At 39.4% G+C, this 16,884-nt stretch overlaps 1 protein-coding gene across 2 annotated transcripts in view; it reads left to right on the top strand.

Annotated features, from left to right (window-relative positions):
• MSRA (methionine sulfoxide reductase A) overlaps positions 1–16,884 on the top strand; it is a 293,463-nt gene that overhangs the window by 172,648 nt on the left and 103,931 nt on the right. For both annotated transcript variants that reach the window (XM_055714952.1, XM_055714951.1), the window contains one exon: positions 6,115–6,219. In XM_055714952.1, the coding sequence (XP_055570927.1) occupies positions 6,115–6,219 (105 nt within the window). The remainder of the gene's footprint in view (positions 1–6,114; positions 6,220–16,884) is intronic.

The following is a 16,884-nucleotide window of genomic DNA, read 5'->3' as shown; positions in this document are numbered from 1 at the left end:
AGGATTTTAGCAAACCAAAATAAGAACTTTTTATAGCTATAACCATATAAATTTTAAATACTTGCAAGTAAGAAACAGGTTTGTTTAGTAGTGTTATTTTGCAGACTTTAAAAAAAAAAACAGTAGTCTTTGTTTAAACTGAGAATCTTCTTTATTTTAAATTCATTCAATTAGTTTTACTGAAAAAGATGACTGAATTTCTGTGAAAAAATTATCAATAACAGCGTTTTGTATCCCATTTTTCACTGTCAACTTTATTCTCATAATTTTGGTTTGAAAGTGTAAAAAATGATTCTAACAGTCACCAGAAATGCATTTTATAGCAGTTCATTGTTCTATCAGCAGATTTTCTTATCTTTTAACATTTCCATTTACTGTGTAATTAATCTGTCCTTTATTAAAACAAAGAAATAAAATTTAAGAAAACTCTCTCTATGGATCTATGTACATTGTAGCTGCTGTATGTGCTATTTTCTGTAGGTGCTAGAAGAGATGTGATTTCCTGTGGTCCAGGCAGAAGTTTCTGCCTTGCAGACAGAAGTTTCTAGTATTTGTGTAAAATTTTATTTTGATTGACAACTGTAGGATTGGCCAGCTCATAGTGGTAAAGTGGCTTCTTGCTGTATAAGATTGACATATTTTAATACAGCCATATAAAAGAGCATGGATCACACTGAGAAGGTAAAGCATTGTATCTTGTAAAGCAGAAATTCACATGGGATTATAAACCCAACATTATCCCCTAGTTCAATGCTAAAAAAGCCATTAAAATTATTTGCAATATAAAGAAGGTTAAAAAAAACCCTAGCCACGTTAGTGCCATTGTATACCTGATATATTTTACAGTCTTTTTCCAAGCAGTGGGAAAATCACCCTGAAAAACTGGAAAGTGGTCAGGAAGCAGTGAGTTGCAGGAGGTGAATGTGTAGGGCCAGGACGCTCACTGTCTCCGCAAGCACGAGTGCAGCAGGCTGTCAGAGCAACCCGGTGGCAGCCAAGTGAAGATAAAGGCACTTGGTTCTTCACGTACGGTGCAGTGGATATAGCATGTAGGCTTCTGCAGCCCTTCCCTGGGCATCTGCTTATGGTGATGGCCAGAGAGAGGCTGAAGGTCTGAACTAGTTAATTCTTATGTTCTCCAAAAGAAAAAAAAAAAAAAAAAAAAGTTGTGTCCAACAGTGTCATTAATTGGAAAGATGGATTCAGTTGAAATAATCAGAAGAAAACGATAAGGCATGACTTCCTAGTAGTCTTTGTACAGAAAGGTCTTTTGATAAACAAACTTGGATAATAAATAAAATGTCTGTGTTTTTCTTCTTTCCTTGTTTTAAAAGTGGGTGGTATTAACCTCTTGATGAAGTTATCTTGACTTCTGGCAGACCTTTTGTCTGTTTGGCTCTTTGAGTCAAGAGCTGTTACTTCTCTAAATACAGAATATGAGCCAGCTTCAGTGCAACTCTCATCTGTGTTAGGCAGGAAGGCAAAGAAAAAAAAATAATATAATAGACCCTTCTTAAAGGTCTATTGATCTGTGATTATTTCCATTCTTTTCGTCCTCATTCCTTGGAAAGTAAAAAGGTGAATGTGCAGGTTCTTAGTGTCTTAGCCTTGAACCCTTGGTTTGTTTATTTAACCCGTGGCTATTTTAAGAAGCAGCTGGAAATGTTATTAGTGATAACAACAGCATAATAAAAATTCCTGGGCTAGTTTGGAGAAAGAGTTGCTAAAAGACCTACTATTTTTTTCATGTGATACTTTGCATATTCACTAGGGCCTAGGATTTAGCTAGCACAAATTATTTTAGCTCCAAAATCCTTAAGCTCTGAAACGTGCATCAGCCGAAGATCTGCCACCTATTTCTTTACATTATATTTAGAAATTTACTGGATTTAGGACCTTTATTTCAGTGCGTAAAGATAGGCAAGTCCTTTTTTATTGAAAGGAGGAATGGTTTTGGCATTGCTTGAATTTTGGAATGGAATTCAGGCCGGGCTGGCCCGGTGAGAGGCCAAGGGCCCGTGCCGTGTGGCCCCGCCGGGTGGCTGGGTGCTTGCAGGTGAGGGGCGCTCAGGCCGGCCCTTTGAAGTTGTTCCACTTTGCCAGAAATAATTAAAAACCGCTTACTGGATGCGGCAAGTTAAAAAGAATGAACTGGCTTCTCTAATCCATTGGCTTGGGCACTCACCTGGGAGGTGATTAAGAAGGTGGAAATCTAAACATTATTAGGGAGAAAAAAAACCGAAACGGCGCACTGAGGTGTCACTCAGATGTCTTTTTCTATTGCTCTTTACAGGAACATTTTTTGCCAGGGTTTGAATCCCCACTGAAAGAGCTCGCTGTAGCTAATCCTCTGAGAGTGGCTGTGTTTTCTAAGTGGGAAATGGATATAGGATAAACAGGCAATCTGCTGCTGGCACGCAGCCCTCTCTGCCAGGGTGTAATAAAGTCTTATCATCTGCAGTGAGGTTCTTCAGTGGCTAAGCTCCTTCTAAAGCTGAAGGAGAACTGAGCACCATAACTGGAAATCCAATAATGGCACCTATAAATAAAGGATTTCTATTTGCTCAGTTAACAGCAAATGAAATTATGTTTAGTGATTCAATAATTTTAAAAACGCGGTTCAAACACTGAGATTTTTTTGTGAGAAGGCTTCTAGAAATGTTCATACTTGTTAAAACTTTTGGAACTGGAAGTGAAGCACGCTTTTGCTGTGGAACATTAAATATCAGCTAATTAAAAGCAATAGGTGAACTGAGGACACCACGACTCTCTGACTTAGCATACCTGGACCTTTTATGAGAAATTCTGAAGGAGGCACTAAGGTGAAGAGCTGAATATCATTGAAAGAATAGTGTCTATCACTGATAATTTTAAATTTTCAGCTGTTCAGTGTTAGCCTGTTAAATTTCTTGTTAAAAGACAGGGAGCTTTTTTGGGAACAAGTGGGTTTATTGTTTCTCTTTGGTTACTGCCTCTCCATTTTAAGAAATCTTACCATAAAAAAGGTTTGATTACAAATATTTCAATTACATTTTTTACAATACAGAGGAGCGGTTAGCTGGTTTGATGCCTGCTCTGTTTTTTTGGCACTGTAGTGTACCAAGCCCATGATTCCCAAACTGAAACGTGGTTATTCTGGTTTTGTGGTCAAACTTAAGCCTAACGCAAAAAGTGAAATAAGACCAACACAGAGAACCCAGTTTAAGTTCCTTTTTGCCACTTGAGCTGCAGCTGAGTTGTATTCAGCACCAAAGAGCTGCTTGTTTCCATGTGCTACTGAAGATAACCTCATGGTACCTTTTGATTCTTTCTTGCTGGGCATCTTGCACCTGTGGTGAGGTTGCTCTTTTTCTTTTCCTGTCCCCCAATGCCATTTTCTGTCCGTGCTTCTCTTAGAAAATGTTGTGGTTGATTTGTCCCTTGGGGAGCCTTTTATCTGTCTGTTCGCTCGTGTGTGCCCAGTCAATTTGTGCAGTTTCCACTAAAATCGTTGGGAAAGAGGAGTGCTCGCCACAGATGGCTAAGATTGTTCTTAGTGAAAACAGCTGCACCATGTTCTGGAAGAAAATCCACTAAACCGTGGCAAAGCTTTGAGGAAAATTGGAGGTGAATCTGGTAGGACCAGCAGCGTTACCTCTGCTTTTCCTCTGAGGATGAATATTGATTTTCAATGTGCTCTGGGTTCTAACAGTCTGATTGTCACACATCTGAGGGTTTTTTCCTCGAGGTCAGGGTATAGTTCTCAGGGTAACAGCATTATTTCCTTATTCAGAGGAAACGAAAAAAAGCTGATTCTTTGAACTTCTGGATTAGTCAGAGCAGACAGTGTTGACAAGATGTAATTTCTGCTTCAATTGAGAGGAAAGGTAAAGCCTCTGTTGTTTTGAAGTTCTTTAAGGAACTCTCTTGTGATCTAATGCTAGTCATCTTAGACAAGCAATTTGCTCCTGAGTGATAAGAACCTTTCATAAGCTTCACTTTGGCTTGGGGGGGGGGGGGGGGGGGGGAGGCGGGGAAAGAAGAATTAAAATCACAAGCCACTCCTTAATCTCTCGTTAGTTATACGATGTAGGCTTACGAAATCTGGACAAACCACTGTCCGCTTGCTCTCCTTCTTTATCTCAAGGAACAACCAAAGCCCCAGCCTGGGCTTCAGCTAAGGCCAACCCTATTATTTTCACTGATAGCCCGTATTAACCCTGAGATCTGGAATAAATTCCATCCTTGGCCTAAGATGACCATCAGTTCATGCCATGATATAGGAAAACTGTTTTCACTTCATTATTAAGCAAATTATCTCTGCCTTGTATTTTTATTCTACTAAATGTCTGATCCCTTTCTGCTAACCTACCATCAGAATTTGACTTCAGGTAACGAGTTATTTCCATGGACTTCAATAGACATAGTGTGTGTGAAAGAGGAATTGGGCCATTGTTTCCCTGGACAGTACCCTGGTGGCTTTAGCCTGATATGGCTTTAGCTACTGGTTACATGAAACTTGTGTATTTTTATCTTTTAATATCAGTGAGGGTATCTTTGTTGTATTGTGAAGCACACTAGATAGGAACCAATTTGATTTTATCAAAATTTTCATTACAGATATCCCAGATGTGTCCGCTTTTACTCCTCTGCATTCTAGACTAAATTTAATCCCAGAGTTTGAAATCCTTTTTAATAGCTAACCCACCCCTCTGTGCCTTATTTAGGTTTCCTTCATTTCGGGTCCCCTATTAACTGATATAATGATGTCATAGTTTTCCCTGTTATGTCCCTTTAATATATCCTAACATCCTTTTTATTTTGTTCTGCTTTTCTTTTTTTCTTTTTTCTTTTTTTTTTAAATTTAAATTTCTCTTGCTACTGAATTGGTGTTTCTACGGAATACTCCTCAGTTACTTGTAGACTCTGATTTTTCTCGTTTAGTGACAGGTAATTCAGAACCCATCACTAGATGGTTCAGCTCATTGTTGCACTGCATGAAATTCAACAATTCTGTTGAAGTCAGTTGAGTAAATCTGAAGTGTATGCTGGTATAAATGAAATACAAACTTGCCTACTGTGATCGAGGAGCTTGTGATGTCCCCACCAAAAGGCAGATCTGGCTGTCCAGTTTATTTTTTTTCAGTATTTACTTATTATGATGTAACTAAAGAATAGGGTAAGTTGGGGTTTTTTCCCATTCATGCATATATTATGACAAACAATACACCTAAATTTATAAATTGTAAAATCTATAATATTTATAAAATATAAAATGCTTGTGTAGCACTCAATGCAATGGACTTTCACCCTGAGATGCCTAAGCACTTGTCAATCTATTAGATAAAATTGAAGTGAATTATATGGCCAGATCCTTCACATTTCGTGAAGCTTGATCTTTCAATAATATTGTGAGCGATTAGACACATAAATAATGAAAAAATTGTGCCCATAATGTAACTGAAACATAGGAATGGTATCTTTTAATGTGCTCTAACACTTGCTGATCTTCCTTGAACTTCATCTGCTGTCATAAAGTTCAGTCAGGATCTTTGACTCTTTGAAGCCCCTTGGGCATCAGTGGTTTGGATGATGTGAAATAGTTTGAAATTATTTGTGGGATCTTCTGTAAACATGGCCTTGAAATTTGTTTTTATAATCAAATATTATGAAATATTTATATTATGAATTATCAAATATAATGAAATATTATGAAAACAAAGCCCAGTTGTATACTGTCAAGACAACTTAGACATCCAAGTTTTTATATTTTAATGTTGTATTTAGAATATTTTAAAATGTTTTGCTAGTTTTCAGTTACAAATATTTAAGAACTATTCATTTTTTTCCTGTAAGCTGCTGAACTACTATAGTAACATCACTGTCTTACCTTATTGCCTCTCTGGATAGTTTATTTCATGATGGCCTTGTCCAAACTAGCAGATATCTTAGAGTTGGCATGTATGTAAAATATTATGTAAAAAGGCTTAAGTATAAATGATGGTAAATCAAAACACCTTTAGGGAAAAAAACCCACAAAAACAAAGGACTGTGCTTTGAATCTGAGATAAGAAAAACTAGAAATGCACTAGCTAGTTCTCACTAATAACATCTGATTTTATTTTGTCTTTTAAGGTAAAACTGGCCACACAGAGGCTGTACGAGTAGTATATCAGCCAGAAAACATCAGCTTTGAGAAACTGCTCAAGGTCTTCTGGGAGAATCATGACCCGACACAAGGTAGAGTGATGAGTGAGCCAGTATTTAATTATCTTACTAATTACAGCTGGGATAATTAGTGTTTGAGCTGCATGGAAGAGATGAACCTTGAAATCACACTGGAGCTCAAGAATATGATTGCAGACATTTATTGACAGAGAAAGAGAGGGAGAGAGAGAATGAGAGTACAGAAACTCACAATACCCCTCCTCCTTTACAGCTGTCTGTGCTGGGAAAATACCCACAGAGAGGCACAGCAGACAATAGAATTTTTTTTTCAACTTTGATTATGGCAATTTCTTCTATAATGCTATCTTTTGTCTCTTAAATTAAGGCATATTTCTTCGCAGCTTCAGAGCTGGTCATTTTATTTGTGTTGAGAACCTTTATCCTTCATTAAAAAAATGTTTGTTTTTTACATTTTTCAATGGCAGTGAATATGTCTTGTGATTAGAAAAAGGGAACAAAAAGAGGTAAGAGGTGGTGGGTAGAGGCAGCAGCAGAGCATTTTAGCTATTTGCCTTATTCAAACCTTTTGATTTAATTTATCTTTCTTGGAAGAGGCTTCGTGATGACATTGCACACATCTGTGCAAACATAAATGGGAAACTGTGTTGAGAAAACATTTTATGTGTTTATATAGTTTCAGTAAACATCATCCTTTCTACTATTTCCCAGAAATACTACACACACAGTAACTCATTTCAATATTTTAACAGTTATCATAATTATGCCACTTGTTACTACATCTGGGAACAAAAATGTGTAGATGATACCTTTAAAATGTGATACCGTCCTGGGAAGCAGTAACTCTGAGAAGGATCCAGGGGGTATTGTGGATAAGGTTCTTCCACTGAGCCCAGAGCATGATGCAAAGACAAAAATGACTATTGCAACTCCTGCCTATATGAAAAGGGAAGCCTTAGTCAGGAGTACAAAAGCAATTTTCTGTCTGCAGGGTCAGTACCATCTCAGAACAATTTGTGCAGTTTCTGTGTTGGCATGCTAGGAATTGTACAGAAATACTGCTGAGGATTCAAAGGAGGGTATAGAGCCTCAAAAACTGGTCTGGTGCTGGGAATGAGCACGTTCAGCTAGTTGGGGAGCATAACACTATGATCAAGGAATCTTTACAGGTGCTTACGTGCGGAGCAGATACCTCATAGTGAGGGTGACAACCCAACCACTGGTAAGCCATAATAAGTTCCAGTAGCTGGAAGCTGAAGTTCGAAAAGTTCCACCTTGGAATAAAACAGTTCCGCAGCTCTTAATGTAATTGTATTTTAAACATAAATGTACTTGTAAATGTAAAAACTCACATGCAAATGTAAAAACAACTCCAGTAAATGTTGGAGTCTTTTTCCATCACCATCCTTTCGAGTCTTTAAGATGAGATAATTTATCATTTCAAAAGAGGTGCTTTATTCAAGTCATGAGAAGAAATTCTATGTCTGTGTCAAGTGTGGTGGCCTGTACTGTTGATTTATGAGCCTCCCTTTTCAACTCCTTCCTTTATAGTTGTGTTCGGAGTACTTTGCGCCATCCTTGAAATACTTGCAGTTCTGCATTAAGACAATGACCCTCTTCAAATCATGCATCAGAGCCTTTGTGAATTGCTTGTAGCGGTCAGGAAGGAGGTTTTCTCCCTATCCTACCGGTGGTTGGTTTTAGGTCTTTTTTTGTCCTTTTTCCTTTGGATTGTCAGAGATCGGCCATCACCAGAGGCTGGCTTCCTTGTAATGGGCTGGTTGTTTTGATATAGCAGAGAATCCTGTTGCAGGATAATTGGTTCATGTGTCTTAGAAGCGTAGAATCATTTAGGCTGGAAAAGACCTTTAAGATCAGTGAGTCCCACTGTAGGGAGTTTGTGACCATGCTGGACACGAAGGCTGGGCTTTGCTCTTACTGCCTGCAAGTGCTGGGCACAGAGATCCAGCTCACACGTTAGAATTTCTCCTGGTTACTGGAGCTGGGAGCTAATGGGCAGGACTACAGGATTCTTCACCATCCAGAGCAGTATGAGGAATGGGTTTCTGCTGACATAATCTGGGCAACTACCACCTAATCAGTCGTCTGCCATGTCTGTAGTCTTGGCTTTGACAGCATGTGGTTGGGCTCTGCCCGTGGCAGGTGTGCAGCAGGTCAGTCTCCAAAGGACTTCAGCACCTGAGGCTGACTGAAGTTCCTATGCTGGACACAATGGTATGTGGGTGAAGTGTAGTAGTTGTGATAACAGCTTAGATCAGATAAATCCATGATTCCTTCTGGCTTTAAAATGAAGTGGAAGGATGACAGTATGTCTTTATATTCATCTTGCGTTCTCACATAACTGAGTTTCAAAATAGTTCCAGTCTGTGCTTTCAGAAGGTTGGATGCTGGCAGATGTACGATTCACTCTTTGATTTCTGGCAACTGGGGAAACATCACCTAATTAGCCCAGGCACAGAGCCACGTTAATGTGGCTGTATTCCTTTTGGGATGTGAGCTAATATCTCTGCATGACACTGAGCTGTGTAGATACCCAAGTCATTCACAACTGTCTCAGGCATCTATGTGGCACTGCAGTGCTTGGTGCAAACATACCTAAGCCTTTATCTAAGCTTGGCTCAGTAGAATTTCCAAATGGTTCTGTAAAAATTTGCCAAAAGTGAGAGCATCACTTTATCTATAGAGAATATGTCAGTCTTCTGTGAAGACTTTGCATGCCCCAGACTTGGACAGGTTGCTTTACCCGTGTATTTTTATGGTTACTTAATAATAATCTGTGTTCAAGAACTTTGCAAAGCTCATCACATCTCTACCCCCTTTCTTGATTTGAGGAAAACCAAACCACAAGGTCCTAATTTCAAGTTTCTTTCTTTTTTTTTTTTTTTTTAAATAGGAATGGTATGCTTATATTCCCTTTCAAGTTTGAGCAGTTACCAGTGGAAGATCTCTAAGGTGAAATTTATATTTTGCCTTGATTTGTGTCTACTCCCTGCTTTTAGCTTGCTATGGGATATGTGATGTTGTGTAAAGATACCGAAAGTGAGTTATCTCTCTGACCTGTGATAGTTTTCTCCTTTCCTGAGGTTCAGCTGTGTGCACACAGGACGTCTTATTTAGCCAGCCTTATGGGAATGCAGGACTGAGTCTGGCAAAGGGAAGTTTTTTACTAAGCAGATGAATTAGGAAGATTTCTTATTCATGAAATTCAGTGTGCTCTTTGGCTGAATCCAGTGTCTCATCTAGCCAGCAAATGCTGGACTTCATGAACATAGCATGCACTCAAAAGTATAAAAGCTTTGTCTGTGGCACTGTCTTATCTTTTCCCCAGAAGCTGGTTTAACACCATTTAAGCCCTTCTACCACCAGCAGAGATAATGGACTTGTCTAATTATTTTAATGTCATTAAACTTCAAGTATGTACATTCTGTACAACCTAGATGGTACCAAGTTGCTAAAGAGTACAGACTGGCAGTCCTTTCATTCATTATTGTGTGAGCATATTAATATTCAGAAGTTCCTGCTTTCCAAACAGTTGGACTTCCTGCCTTCAAGATGAGACTGACATCTCATTGGGATTTGGATTTTCTCTGGGATGCAGCCTGGCTCTTCTTTCACGAAGCTCTTGTGTCTGAGTATTATACAGAAGTCTGTTGAAAAGCAAGAACCTTTGATCAAGTCAACGGCCTATGAGTTGAAAGAGATTCTCCCAGATGAGCATCTCCAAAGTGTGGGGCCCTGATAAAATCCTCCATGACTATTAATTTACACTCTATTTTATAACTCATTACATTTGGGATACTGAAAAAGCAACAAACAAACCCCCAACTTCTGCCAAGTGACATATGGTTGTCATCTCTGTTCAGCCTCTAATGCACAGATCAGCATTCCTTCTCTCCTAGGAATGATCTTGTCCATAAGAGGATTGCTCTGTATAGGTCTGTAAGTGCTTGAGGTGGTTGATTCTTTGTCATCAATACAGAAAAAGATAATGTGATATGCTGAATATGCTGCAGAAGAATCTTACAGCTATTCACTTTGTACCTAATTTTATTTAAGTTTATAGAGGGGTGGGGCAGATTCTGTACTGCCCTGTTTTTGCACTAAAAGGGGCCATCCTCAGAGCCTTCCAGACTTTTAAGATGAAAGCCTAACTTTTATCTTAGGGGTGATGATGGGCATCTTACATCTTTTAAACTTAAAATTGCACCCGGAAGGTGGTTCTGCTGGCACCTCCATCTGTCTGTCCAGAGGGACGTTGGACTTTCAGACCATCAGTTTGTCTGTGTTGCGCCTCAGCCTGTGGTTTCACAGTTGCTTCAGATGCTTCACATCTTTGACTTAACTGTTAGGGAAAAGGGCAATTTTCTTCTCTGTCCCCGACCTGCCCATAGGATACAACCTCTTTCTTTGTGTTGACACTGACAGTCACAAAGTTATCTGATCAAGCTGAAAATTAACCCTGCATAAATTGAAGTGAAATGTAATTTTCAGCCAGGACTTAAATTGCCAGGAGTGTGACTGCTAGTGGGACCACCCTTGTGGCGATAGCACTGTCCTATAGTGTATGCGCCAACTGCGAAACTCAGCTGTGCTTATGGTCAGAGAGGACGATGTCATACTTTATCTGATCAGAACGTTTGGCCACTCTTGGTGGTGTGTCAGGAGCTATTTCTCCAGACCTTTGGAAAAATCTGATACCAGAAGAGTCCGTTTGTCATGGGGCAAATGTGATTCCTGTAAAGTATATCACTGTTCAGAATTCTCCTGCCCTCGTGTGTTACCGAAGTCCTACATGTGTCACATATTTCAGCCCAGTTCGAGGCACCTTCAGGGAAATGTCCCTTGTTGCTTTCGAGGGCTGTACAGAAGACAAGCATAAGGCAAAACGAATGCTGTTTATTTCTCTTTAAAACATGTTTGGAGCAAATGAAAAATCAGCTCGCCTCATTTAACTCTTTTCTCTCTTGAATACGATGCAAACGGGATGCTTGTCTTGGTCATTGTACTCCCTGTCTTTTTCAGAAGTACCTAATCCTTCCCAGCCCAAAACAAATCACTGAGATGCATCTACAGTTCTCTGGGGTGAGCCCCTGTTGTGCACAAATCCTGTCCTTTTTCAAAAGCTGCTTCTAGCTTTCTGTTTGGATTTTCGAATTGGTGGAAGAAGCTGAGATGAATCCAGGACTCCATGGTTTTGACTGCCCGCTGACGATGGGGTGAAGAGCAAAGGCACCTATGACCACTGCTGCCCAGCAGCTTCTGGAAATTTTCTTCTAGCCTTATTGATTCTTTGAGAGTGAATATACAAAGAACCAAAGTCACTGGGAAGTAATCTCATTCCTCCTTTCTGTCATGGAGAAGTCCTTATCTCGCCTGTGTTTGTACAGGAAATGTAAGCAGAACCGATGTTTTTCCAGCACTTGAGGACCATCTGTACCACAACAAACTCATCACCTGCCAGATTCATTCAGAACATCTCTTAGTCCATATGTTTTGTGTATCCATGATAAAGAAGAGATGTGTGAGCCATTTCTCCTCCCTGTGACCTTCCAAACAGTTTGGCATTTAGCCTTAGTGCTGATACATGAATTCTCCAGATTAATATCTCTTTTTCATTGTGCTGACCCATTTTAGTTGCAGAGGGTATATTTATTTCTCACCAGTTTTGAAGGACTGTACTTTTTTTAGACGTTGCATAAGGAATCTATCATCTGCAAATAATTAAAATTAGACACTAGAAATGACATTGTATTGCTAATGAGCAGATGTGTCTACTTATACCAGTGGAAGAACAGCTGTACACATAAAAAACGCTACAGAGACCCTAAACCAGCATTATGTATTCTGCTACAGGCCTGTAACTTCATTTAGAGATTAAAGGGAAAAAAAGTAATCTCTCCCTGTAAAATATAACCATTTTTGATTTTTTTCTTTACATTTCTCTAACTCTCTTCCCTTTATAATTTGAATGGAATTTGCAAGTCTCAGATTAAAGCACAGAGCACCTGTGTCTTCTATTTCAAATGTTATTAAGAGCCTTGATGGTTTCAGCGTTATTACAAGGTGTAACAAAAAAGAGTTGAAATACAAAATCTATTGTCACCAGACATATTAAATATATTCAAAATAGAATTACCAACCCCTTAGGGAGCCATTCTTGGTCCAATACTCTTCAATATTTTCATTAATGACTTGGAGGATATAGTGGAGAGGATGCTAATTAAATCTGTGGTAAAGACATTGCTAGGAGGCTCTTGGAGGAAACGAATAAAACACAGCTCTGTGCTGATAAATTAAAAAAGCCATGGAAATCGATACGTTGAGACACAATAAAGATAAATGCATGTGGTTCATGCAGAAGTGAATACTCAACAACAGAACTATGCACTGAGTTGTGTGATAGGAGACGGTGTCTTCTATTGCCTTCAGGTTCTTCCCGTTGTTGCTCTTTCCAGTGAAATAACAGTGATGGGACATAGCTGACATCTACCCATCCCATCAGCAACCAATTTAGTGGTCCCTTGCCCACCATCACCTCATAAATACCTGTGCTCTACACTTTTTGCCAAGCAGCAAAGACAGTCTTTTCCAGCAGTGCTTAACAAGTACTGCACTATGCAAATGCAACTAAATTTCTTTCATGAACTGAAATGCCTGATGTTATGTTATTCCCACCCTTTGTCCTTTCTCTAGAACTAAATGTGCATTAAAAATAAATACGTATTATTAGGCTGTTTTGGATCCCCAGGAATTTTAGCTGTCATGGCCTAATTTGCATATTAGACTCTTCTTATCCATATAAACTAGAATAGACTTTTTCTGACGTACATTTTCAGTTTAGGAGATGTTTTTCCATATCACAGTGGGAAGCTGAGATTTGACTCTGCATCTTTTTTAATGAAGGGGATTATTAGCCAGTGCAGCGGTTGCTGAGATGGCTGAATAGGTTGCATTATGAAGTGAGGGGTGCTCAATCAATTCTGGCTCGAGGGCAAAAGTCTTTTTGGGCTCTGATTTCTTCTTACCTTTAAACTACATCTAGCCTGTTTATTTTATATCTGACCATGATGTGTTAACGAGTTCTCCAGAACTACTAAAAGTTAACGTTATCTTTCAGTATTGCTAAGTCAGTAGTAAAATGGTTCCTTGAAGATGAGAAAAGCCATGGCATCGGTCTTTTGTGCCACTGAGGATGACAGAGAGACTGTTATGTTGTGGGAAGCATGAATTCACCACTCGTCTGAAGGGAGAGTAGGTTTAGACTAGATATAAGGAAGAAATTTTTGATGCTGAGGGTGGTGAGTCACTGGCACAGGCTGCCCAGAGAGGTGGGAGATGCCCCATCCCTGGAAACACTCAGGGTCAGGCTGGAGGGGGCTCTGAGAAGCCTGGTCTAGTTGAAGACGTCCCAGTTAATTGCAGGGGTTTGGACTAGATGGCCTTTAGAGGTCCCTTCCAACACCAACCATTCTATGAGTCTATGACTCTTTTTGCTCATAATACCAGTATCTGCAAAGAACATCTTTGGAAGATGTTTTTGTTCTACTACAGTTTTCCTCAGGCTTATTTCTGGGTTATTTTGTAGTTGTAGCATAGCTGTGTTTGTAATTGAGGAGCGGAAGAGGAAGGGGTGAGGGAGGGAATATGCATTTTAATTCAGGCTTGTTGATTTGTAATTTCTGAAGGAAAATCTGGACTTCTTAATGCTTAGGACTGTCTTCAGTAGCTTTCAAATATCCATGATGTCCGTGGGTACGTTGTGTGAATAACAGCATCTAGATTTTCATATATGTTTATGGAATTAAAAAAGACCCAGATTAGAAGGTCTATTTTTTTGGCAGATGTTTTTTGATGGACCATTCCTAAACTTTATGCAAGGAAAGCACCAAAGTCAAAGCAAAGTAATACCAAACATTCTTTTCTTCTTCAAATAAACCACTAGTGAATTTACTGTACTTGGGTCTAGAAAACTGAGGCACTGAAGCATGGCATCATTAATCATAGTTTATGGTGATTATTAGTAGGCTTTTAATCTTTGTTTTCGTGTATAATTAGGTACAAGAGGTCAAAGCTGACTCTCTTCTAAGCAACAATATTTTTAGTGAATGACTGTTTTTCTCTGCCTGCAATTTTCTCTCGCATATTTATAAGAGCACACTTGTCAGCATTTGGAGAGAGCAGTGTCCCATGAGCTTATCTGCTGATAAAAGCAAATGACAACACTGTTATTTTTATTATCTCTAATTATTTTTATTACTATTGCATTAGCACCTGGTGGATCATAGTAGGTTTAGATTCATAGTGCTAACACATGCCTAAATTTGGGCAAGACACTAGTGAGCAATGGATAAATGAAGAGAAAGGAGGAGGCACATAAAGAAAACGATAGCAAATCCGTGTGATTCCGTAGCTGAGCTCTATGTAGTACCTGACCTGAATTGTTTTATTTCTCAATTATATTTTCTTAGATGATCAGTAGTTGTCCAGCTTCTTGTAAACATCACAACACAATTACTCCATGAAGAAAAGAGGCAATGAGGGCCCAGTTCAGATGCCCAGACAGAAATGGCTTTTGCCATTTTAGATCCTCTTGCACGGTCTGCCTGTTTTCCAGTTGTGCTTTAGAAAATATGGGGCGCCCTTATGCCCTGTGTCACATCCTCCAGTCTCTTCCAGGCATCTCTGCCTATGCATTTATTTGGTTTTGCAGACTATCAAGATCGTCGGTCAGATTTGTCTGACCAGCATAGCCACATCAGGTGGGATAAAGCCACCTAAATGGAGGTGTTTCCATAGGCATGGAGGGTCTCAGTTCCTGTGATGGTCAGTAGAGATCTAGTCAACACAGTTGGCTTGCCCCAAATTAGGCACCTGACCAAAGTCAGCTTTTGGTTGCCTAAACGTGGCAGCTTAGTTACAGCTGCACTGGTGCATATTGTTAAAAGATTGCACTCCTGTCCCAAATCCATCTAGTCCTGAGACAGATTTTTAAGAGAAGGAAGAGCCTAATGTCTGTTTATGACAGAAAAAGTCTAAAGACTTGTCTAAAACTAATAATTTACCTTTTGATTAAAGTTAAATAAAGCGAAGTCCCCTACAATAAGTTTAATGTCATTAAGGATGACTTATGTGTATGTTCACCATTCTATTTGCCTGTTCTAAGCACTACTGGTAAAGACATATTTTCAAATCATTAATTAGAAATGGGTTAAAATTCCTGTCTGCTAGTGATATTTAATACTTAAGCTTTGTGACACTCATCAAAAACTAACCTGTATTATTTTGTGGGCTCAAGTTAGATCAGGCACTTCCTTCAAATGTCAAAGAACGTTCAAAAATGCATTTAAGTAATGTTGTAACTGAATGAAATAACAAACAGTGATGCATACAGAGAACTCTTCTTTCAAACTGAGTCTTCGTTCACACTTTATTGTTTTGTAAAATATTTGAACTATCTTGAGAAGCAATGTGGTGCTTTTTGTAACTATTGAATAGTTACGCTAATAAAAAACAGAGGGAATTGATCAGAGATAGACCCTAGGCTGGCATACGACCACCCCTTCTTGAGGACAGCCTGTTATTTCCACTGACGAACAAAACTCATGACGAACTGATAACTCTTCATGGCCCAAATCTGGTAATGCTGGAGGCCTGCATAAAGTCCCTGGAATACCACATGGGAATGCATCTGCGAACACCTAAGGGGAAAGCAATAGTTATTGACTTACATGAAATGTGTGATATTTGTGCTTCCCCGTTACTGGAAAAAAACAACCAAACCCTAGCATATGGACAAGCACACGATAGAAGTTGGAAGCGGGAAAAAGTGGTGGGCATTTTTCTGGATTGAACTTAAAACCTTTTACTACAGAGTTAGGCATTCTGAAGGTTGCCCCTTTATTTCATATTGAATATAAAGCAGGCTGCCAAAACTGTAGAGACCAATGCCCAGGAAATGGGTTTGGTGAATGCAGAGGAGCAGGGGGGATTCATTCCATAGGGAAGAAGAAGGAGGTGAAGAATTTGCTGAGAGTGTTTCTCTTGTCAGCTTCTATTTCTTGGATGACATTTCCCAGCAGATGCTAGCGTAAGCCATGCTAATTTAGTGTGATGGTATGTGAATCACAGAATGGTTTGGGCTGGGAGGGACCTTCAAAGACCATCTAGTTCAACCCCTCTGCCTTGGGCAGGGACATCTTTCATTAGGTCACAGTGCTCAAAGCCCCATCCAAACTGACCGTGAAAACTTCCAGGGATGGGGCATCCACAGCTCCTCTGGCCAACCTGTGCCAGTGTCTCACCACCCTCATATAAAGGATTTCTTCTTTATAGCCAGTCTTGAATAGAATAGAAAAGAACAGAATAAAAAAGAATAGACTATTTAAGTTGGAAGGGACCTACAATGAAAATCAGTCCAACTGCCTGACCACTCTAGGGCTGACCAAAAGGTAAAGCATATTGTCAAGCATTGGAACAGGCTGCCTAAGGAGGTGGTGAAATCACTATCTCTAGAAGTGTTTAAAAAATGCTTAGATGTGGTGTTTAGGGACATGGTTAGTGGTGGACTCAGCAGTGCTGGGTTAGCAGTTGGACTTGGTGGTCTTAAAGGTCTTTTCCAAACTAAATGATTTTCTGATTCGAAGGGCACTGTCCAACGTGGCGATATTGTGGTTTTTGGTATTGCAATGCCAAAATAAT

Source organism: Falco cherrug, chromosome 6, assembly GCF_023634085.1.
Source record: "Falco cherrug isolate bFalChe1 chromosome 6, bFalChe1.pri, whole genome shotgun sequence".
Lineage (NCBI taxonomy): Eukaryota > Metazoa > Chordata > Aves > Falconiformes > Falconidae > Falco > Falco cherrug.
Note: the sequence above shows the minus strand (reverse complement) of the source record. Positions and strands in the feature narration are given on the sequence as shown.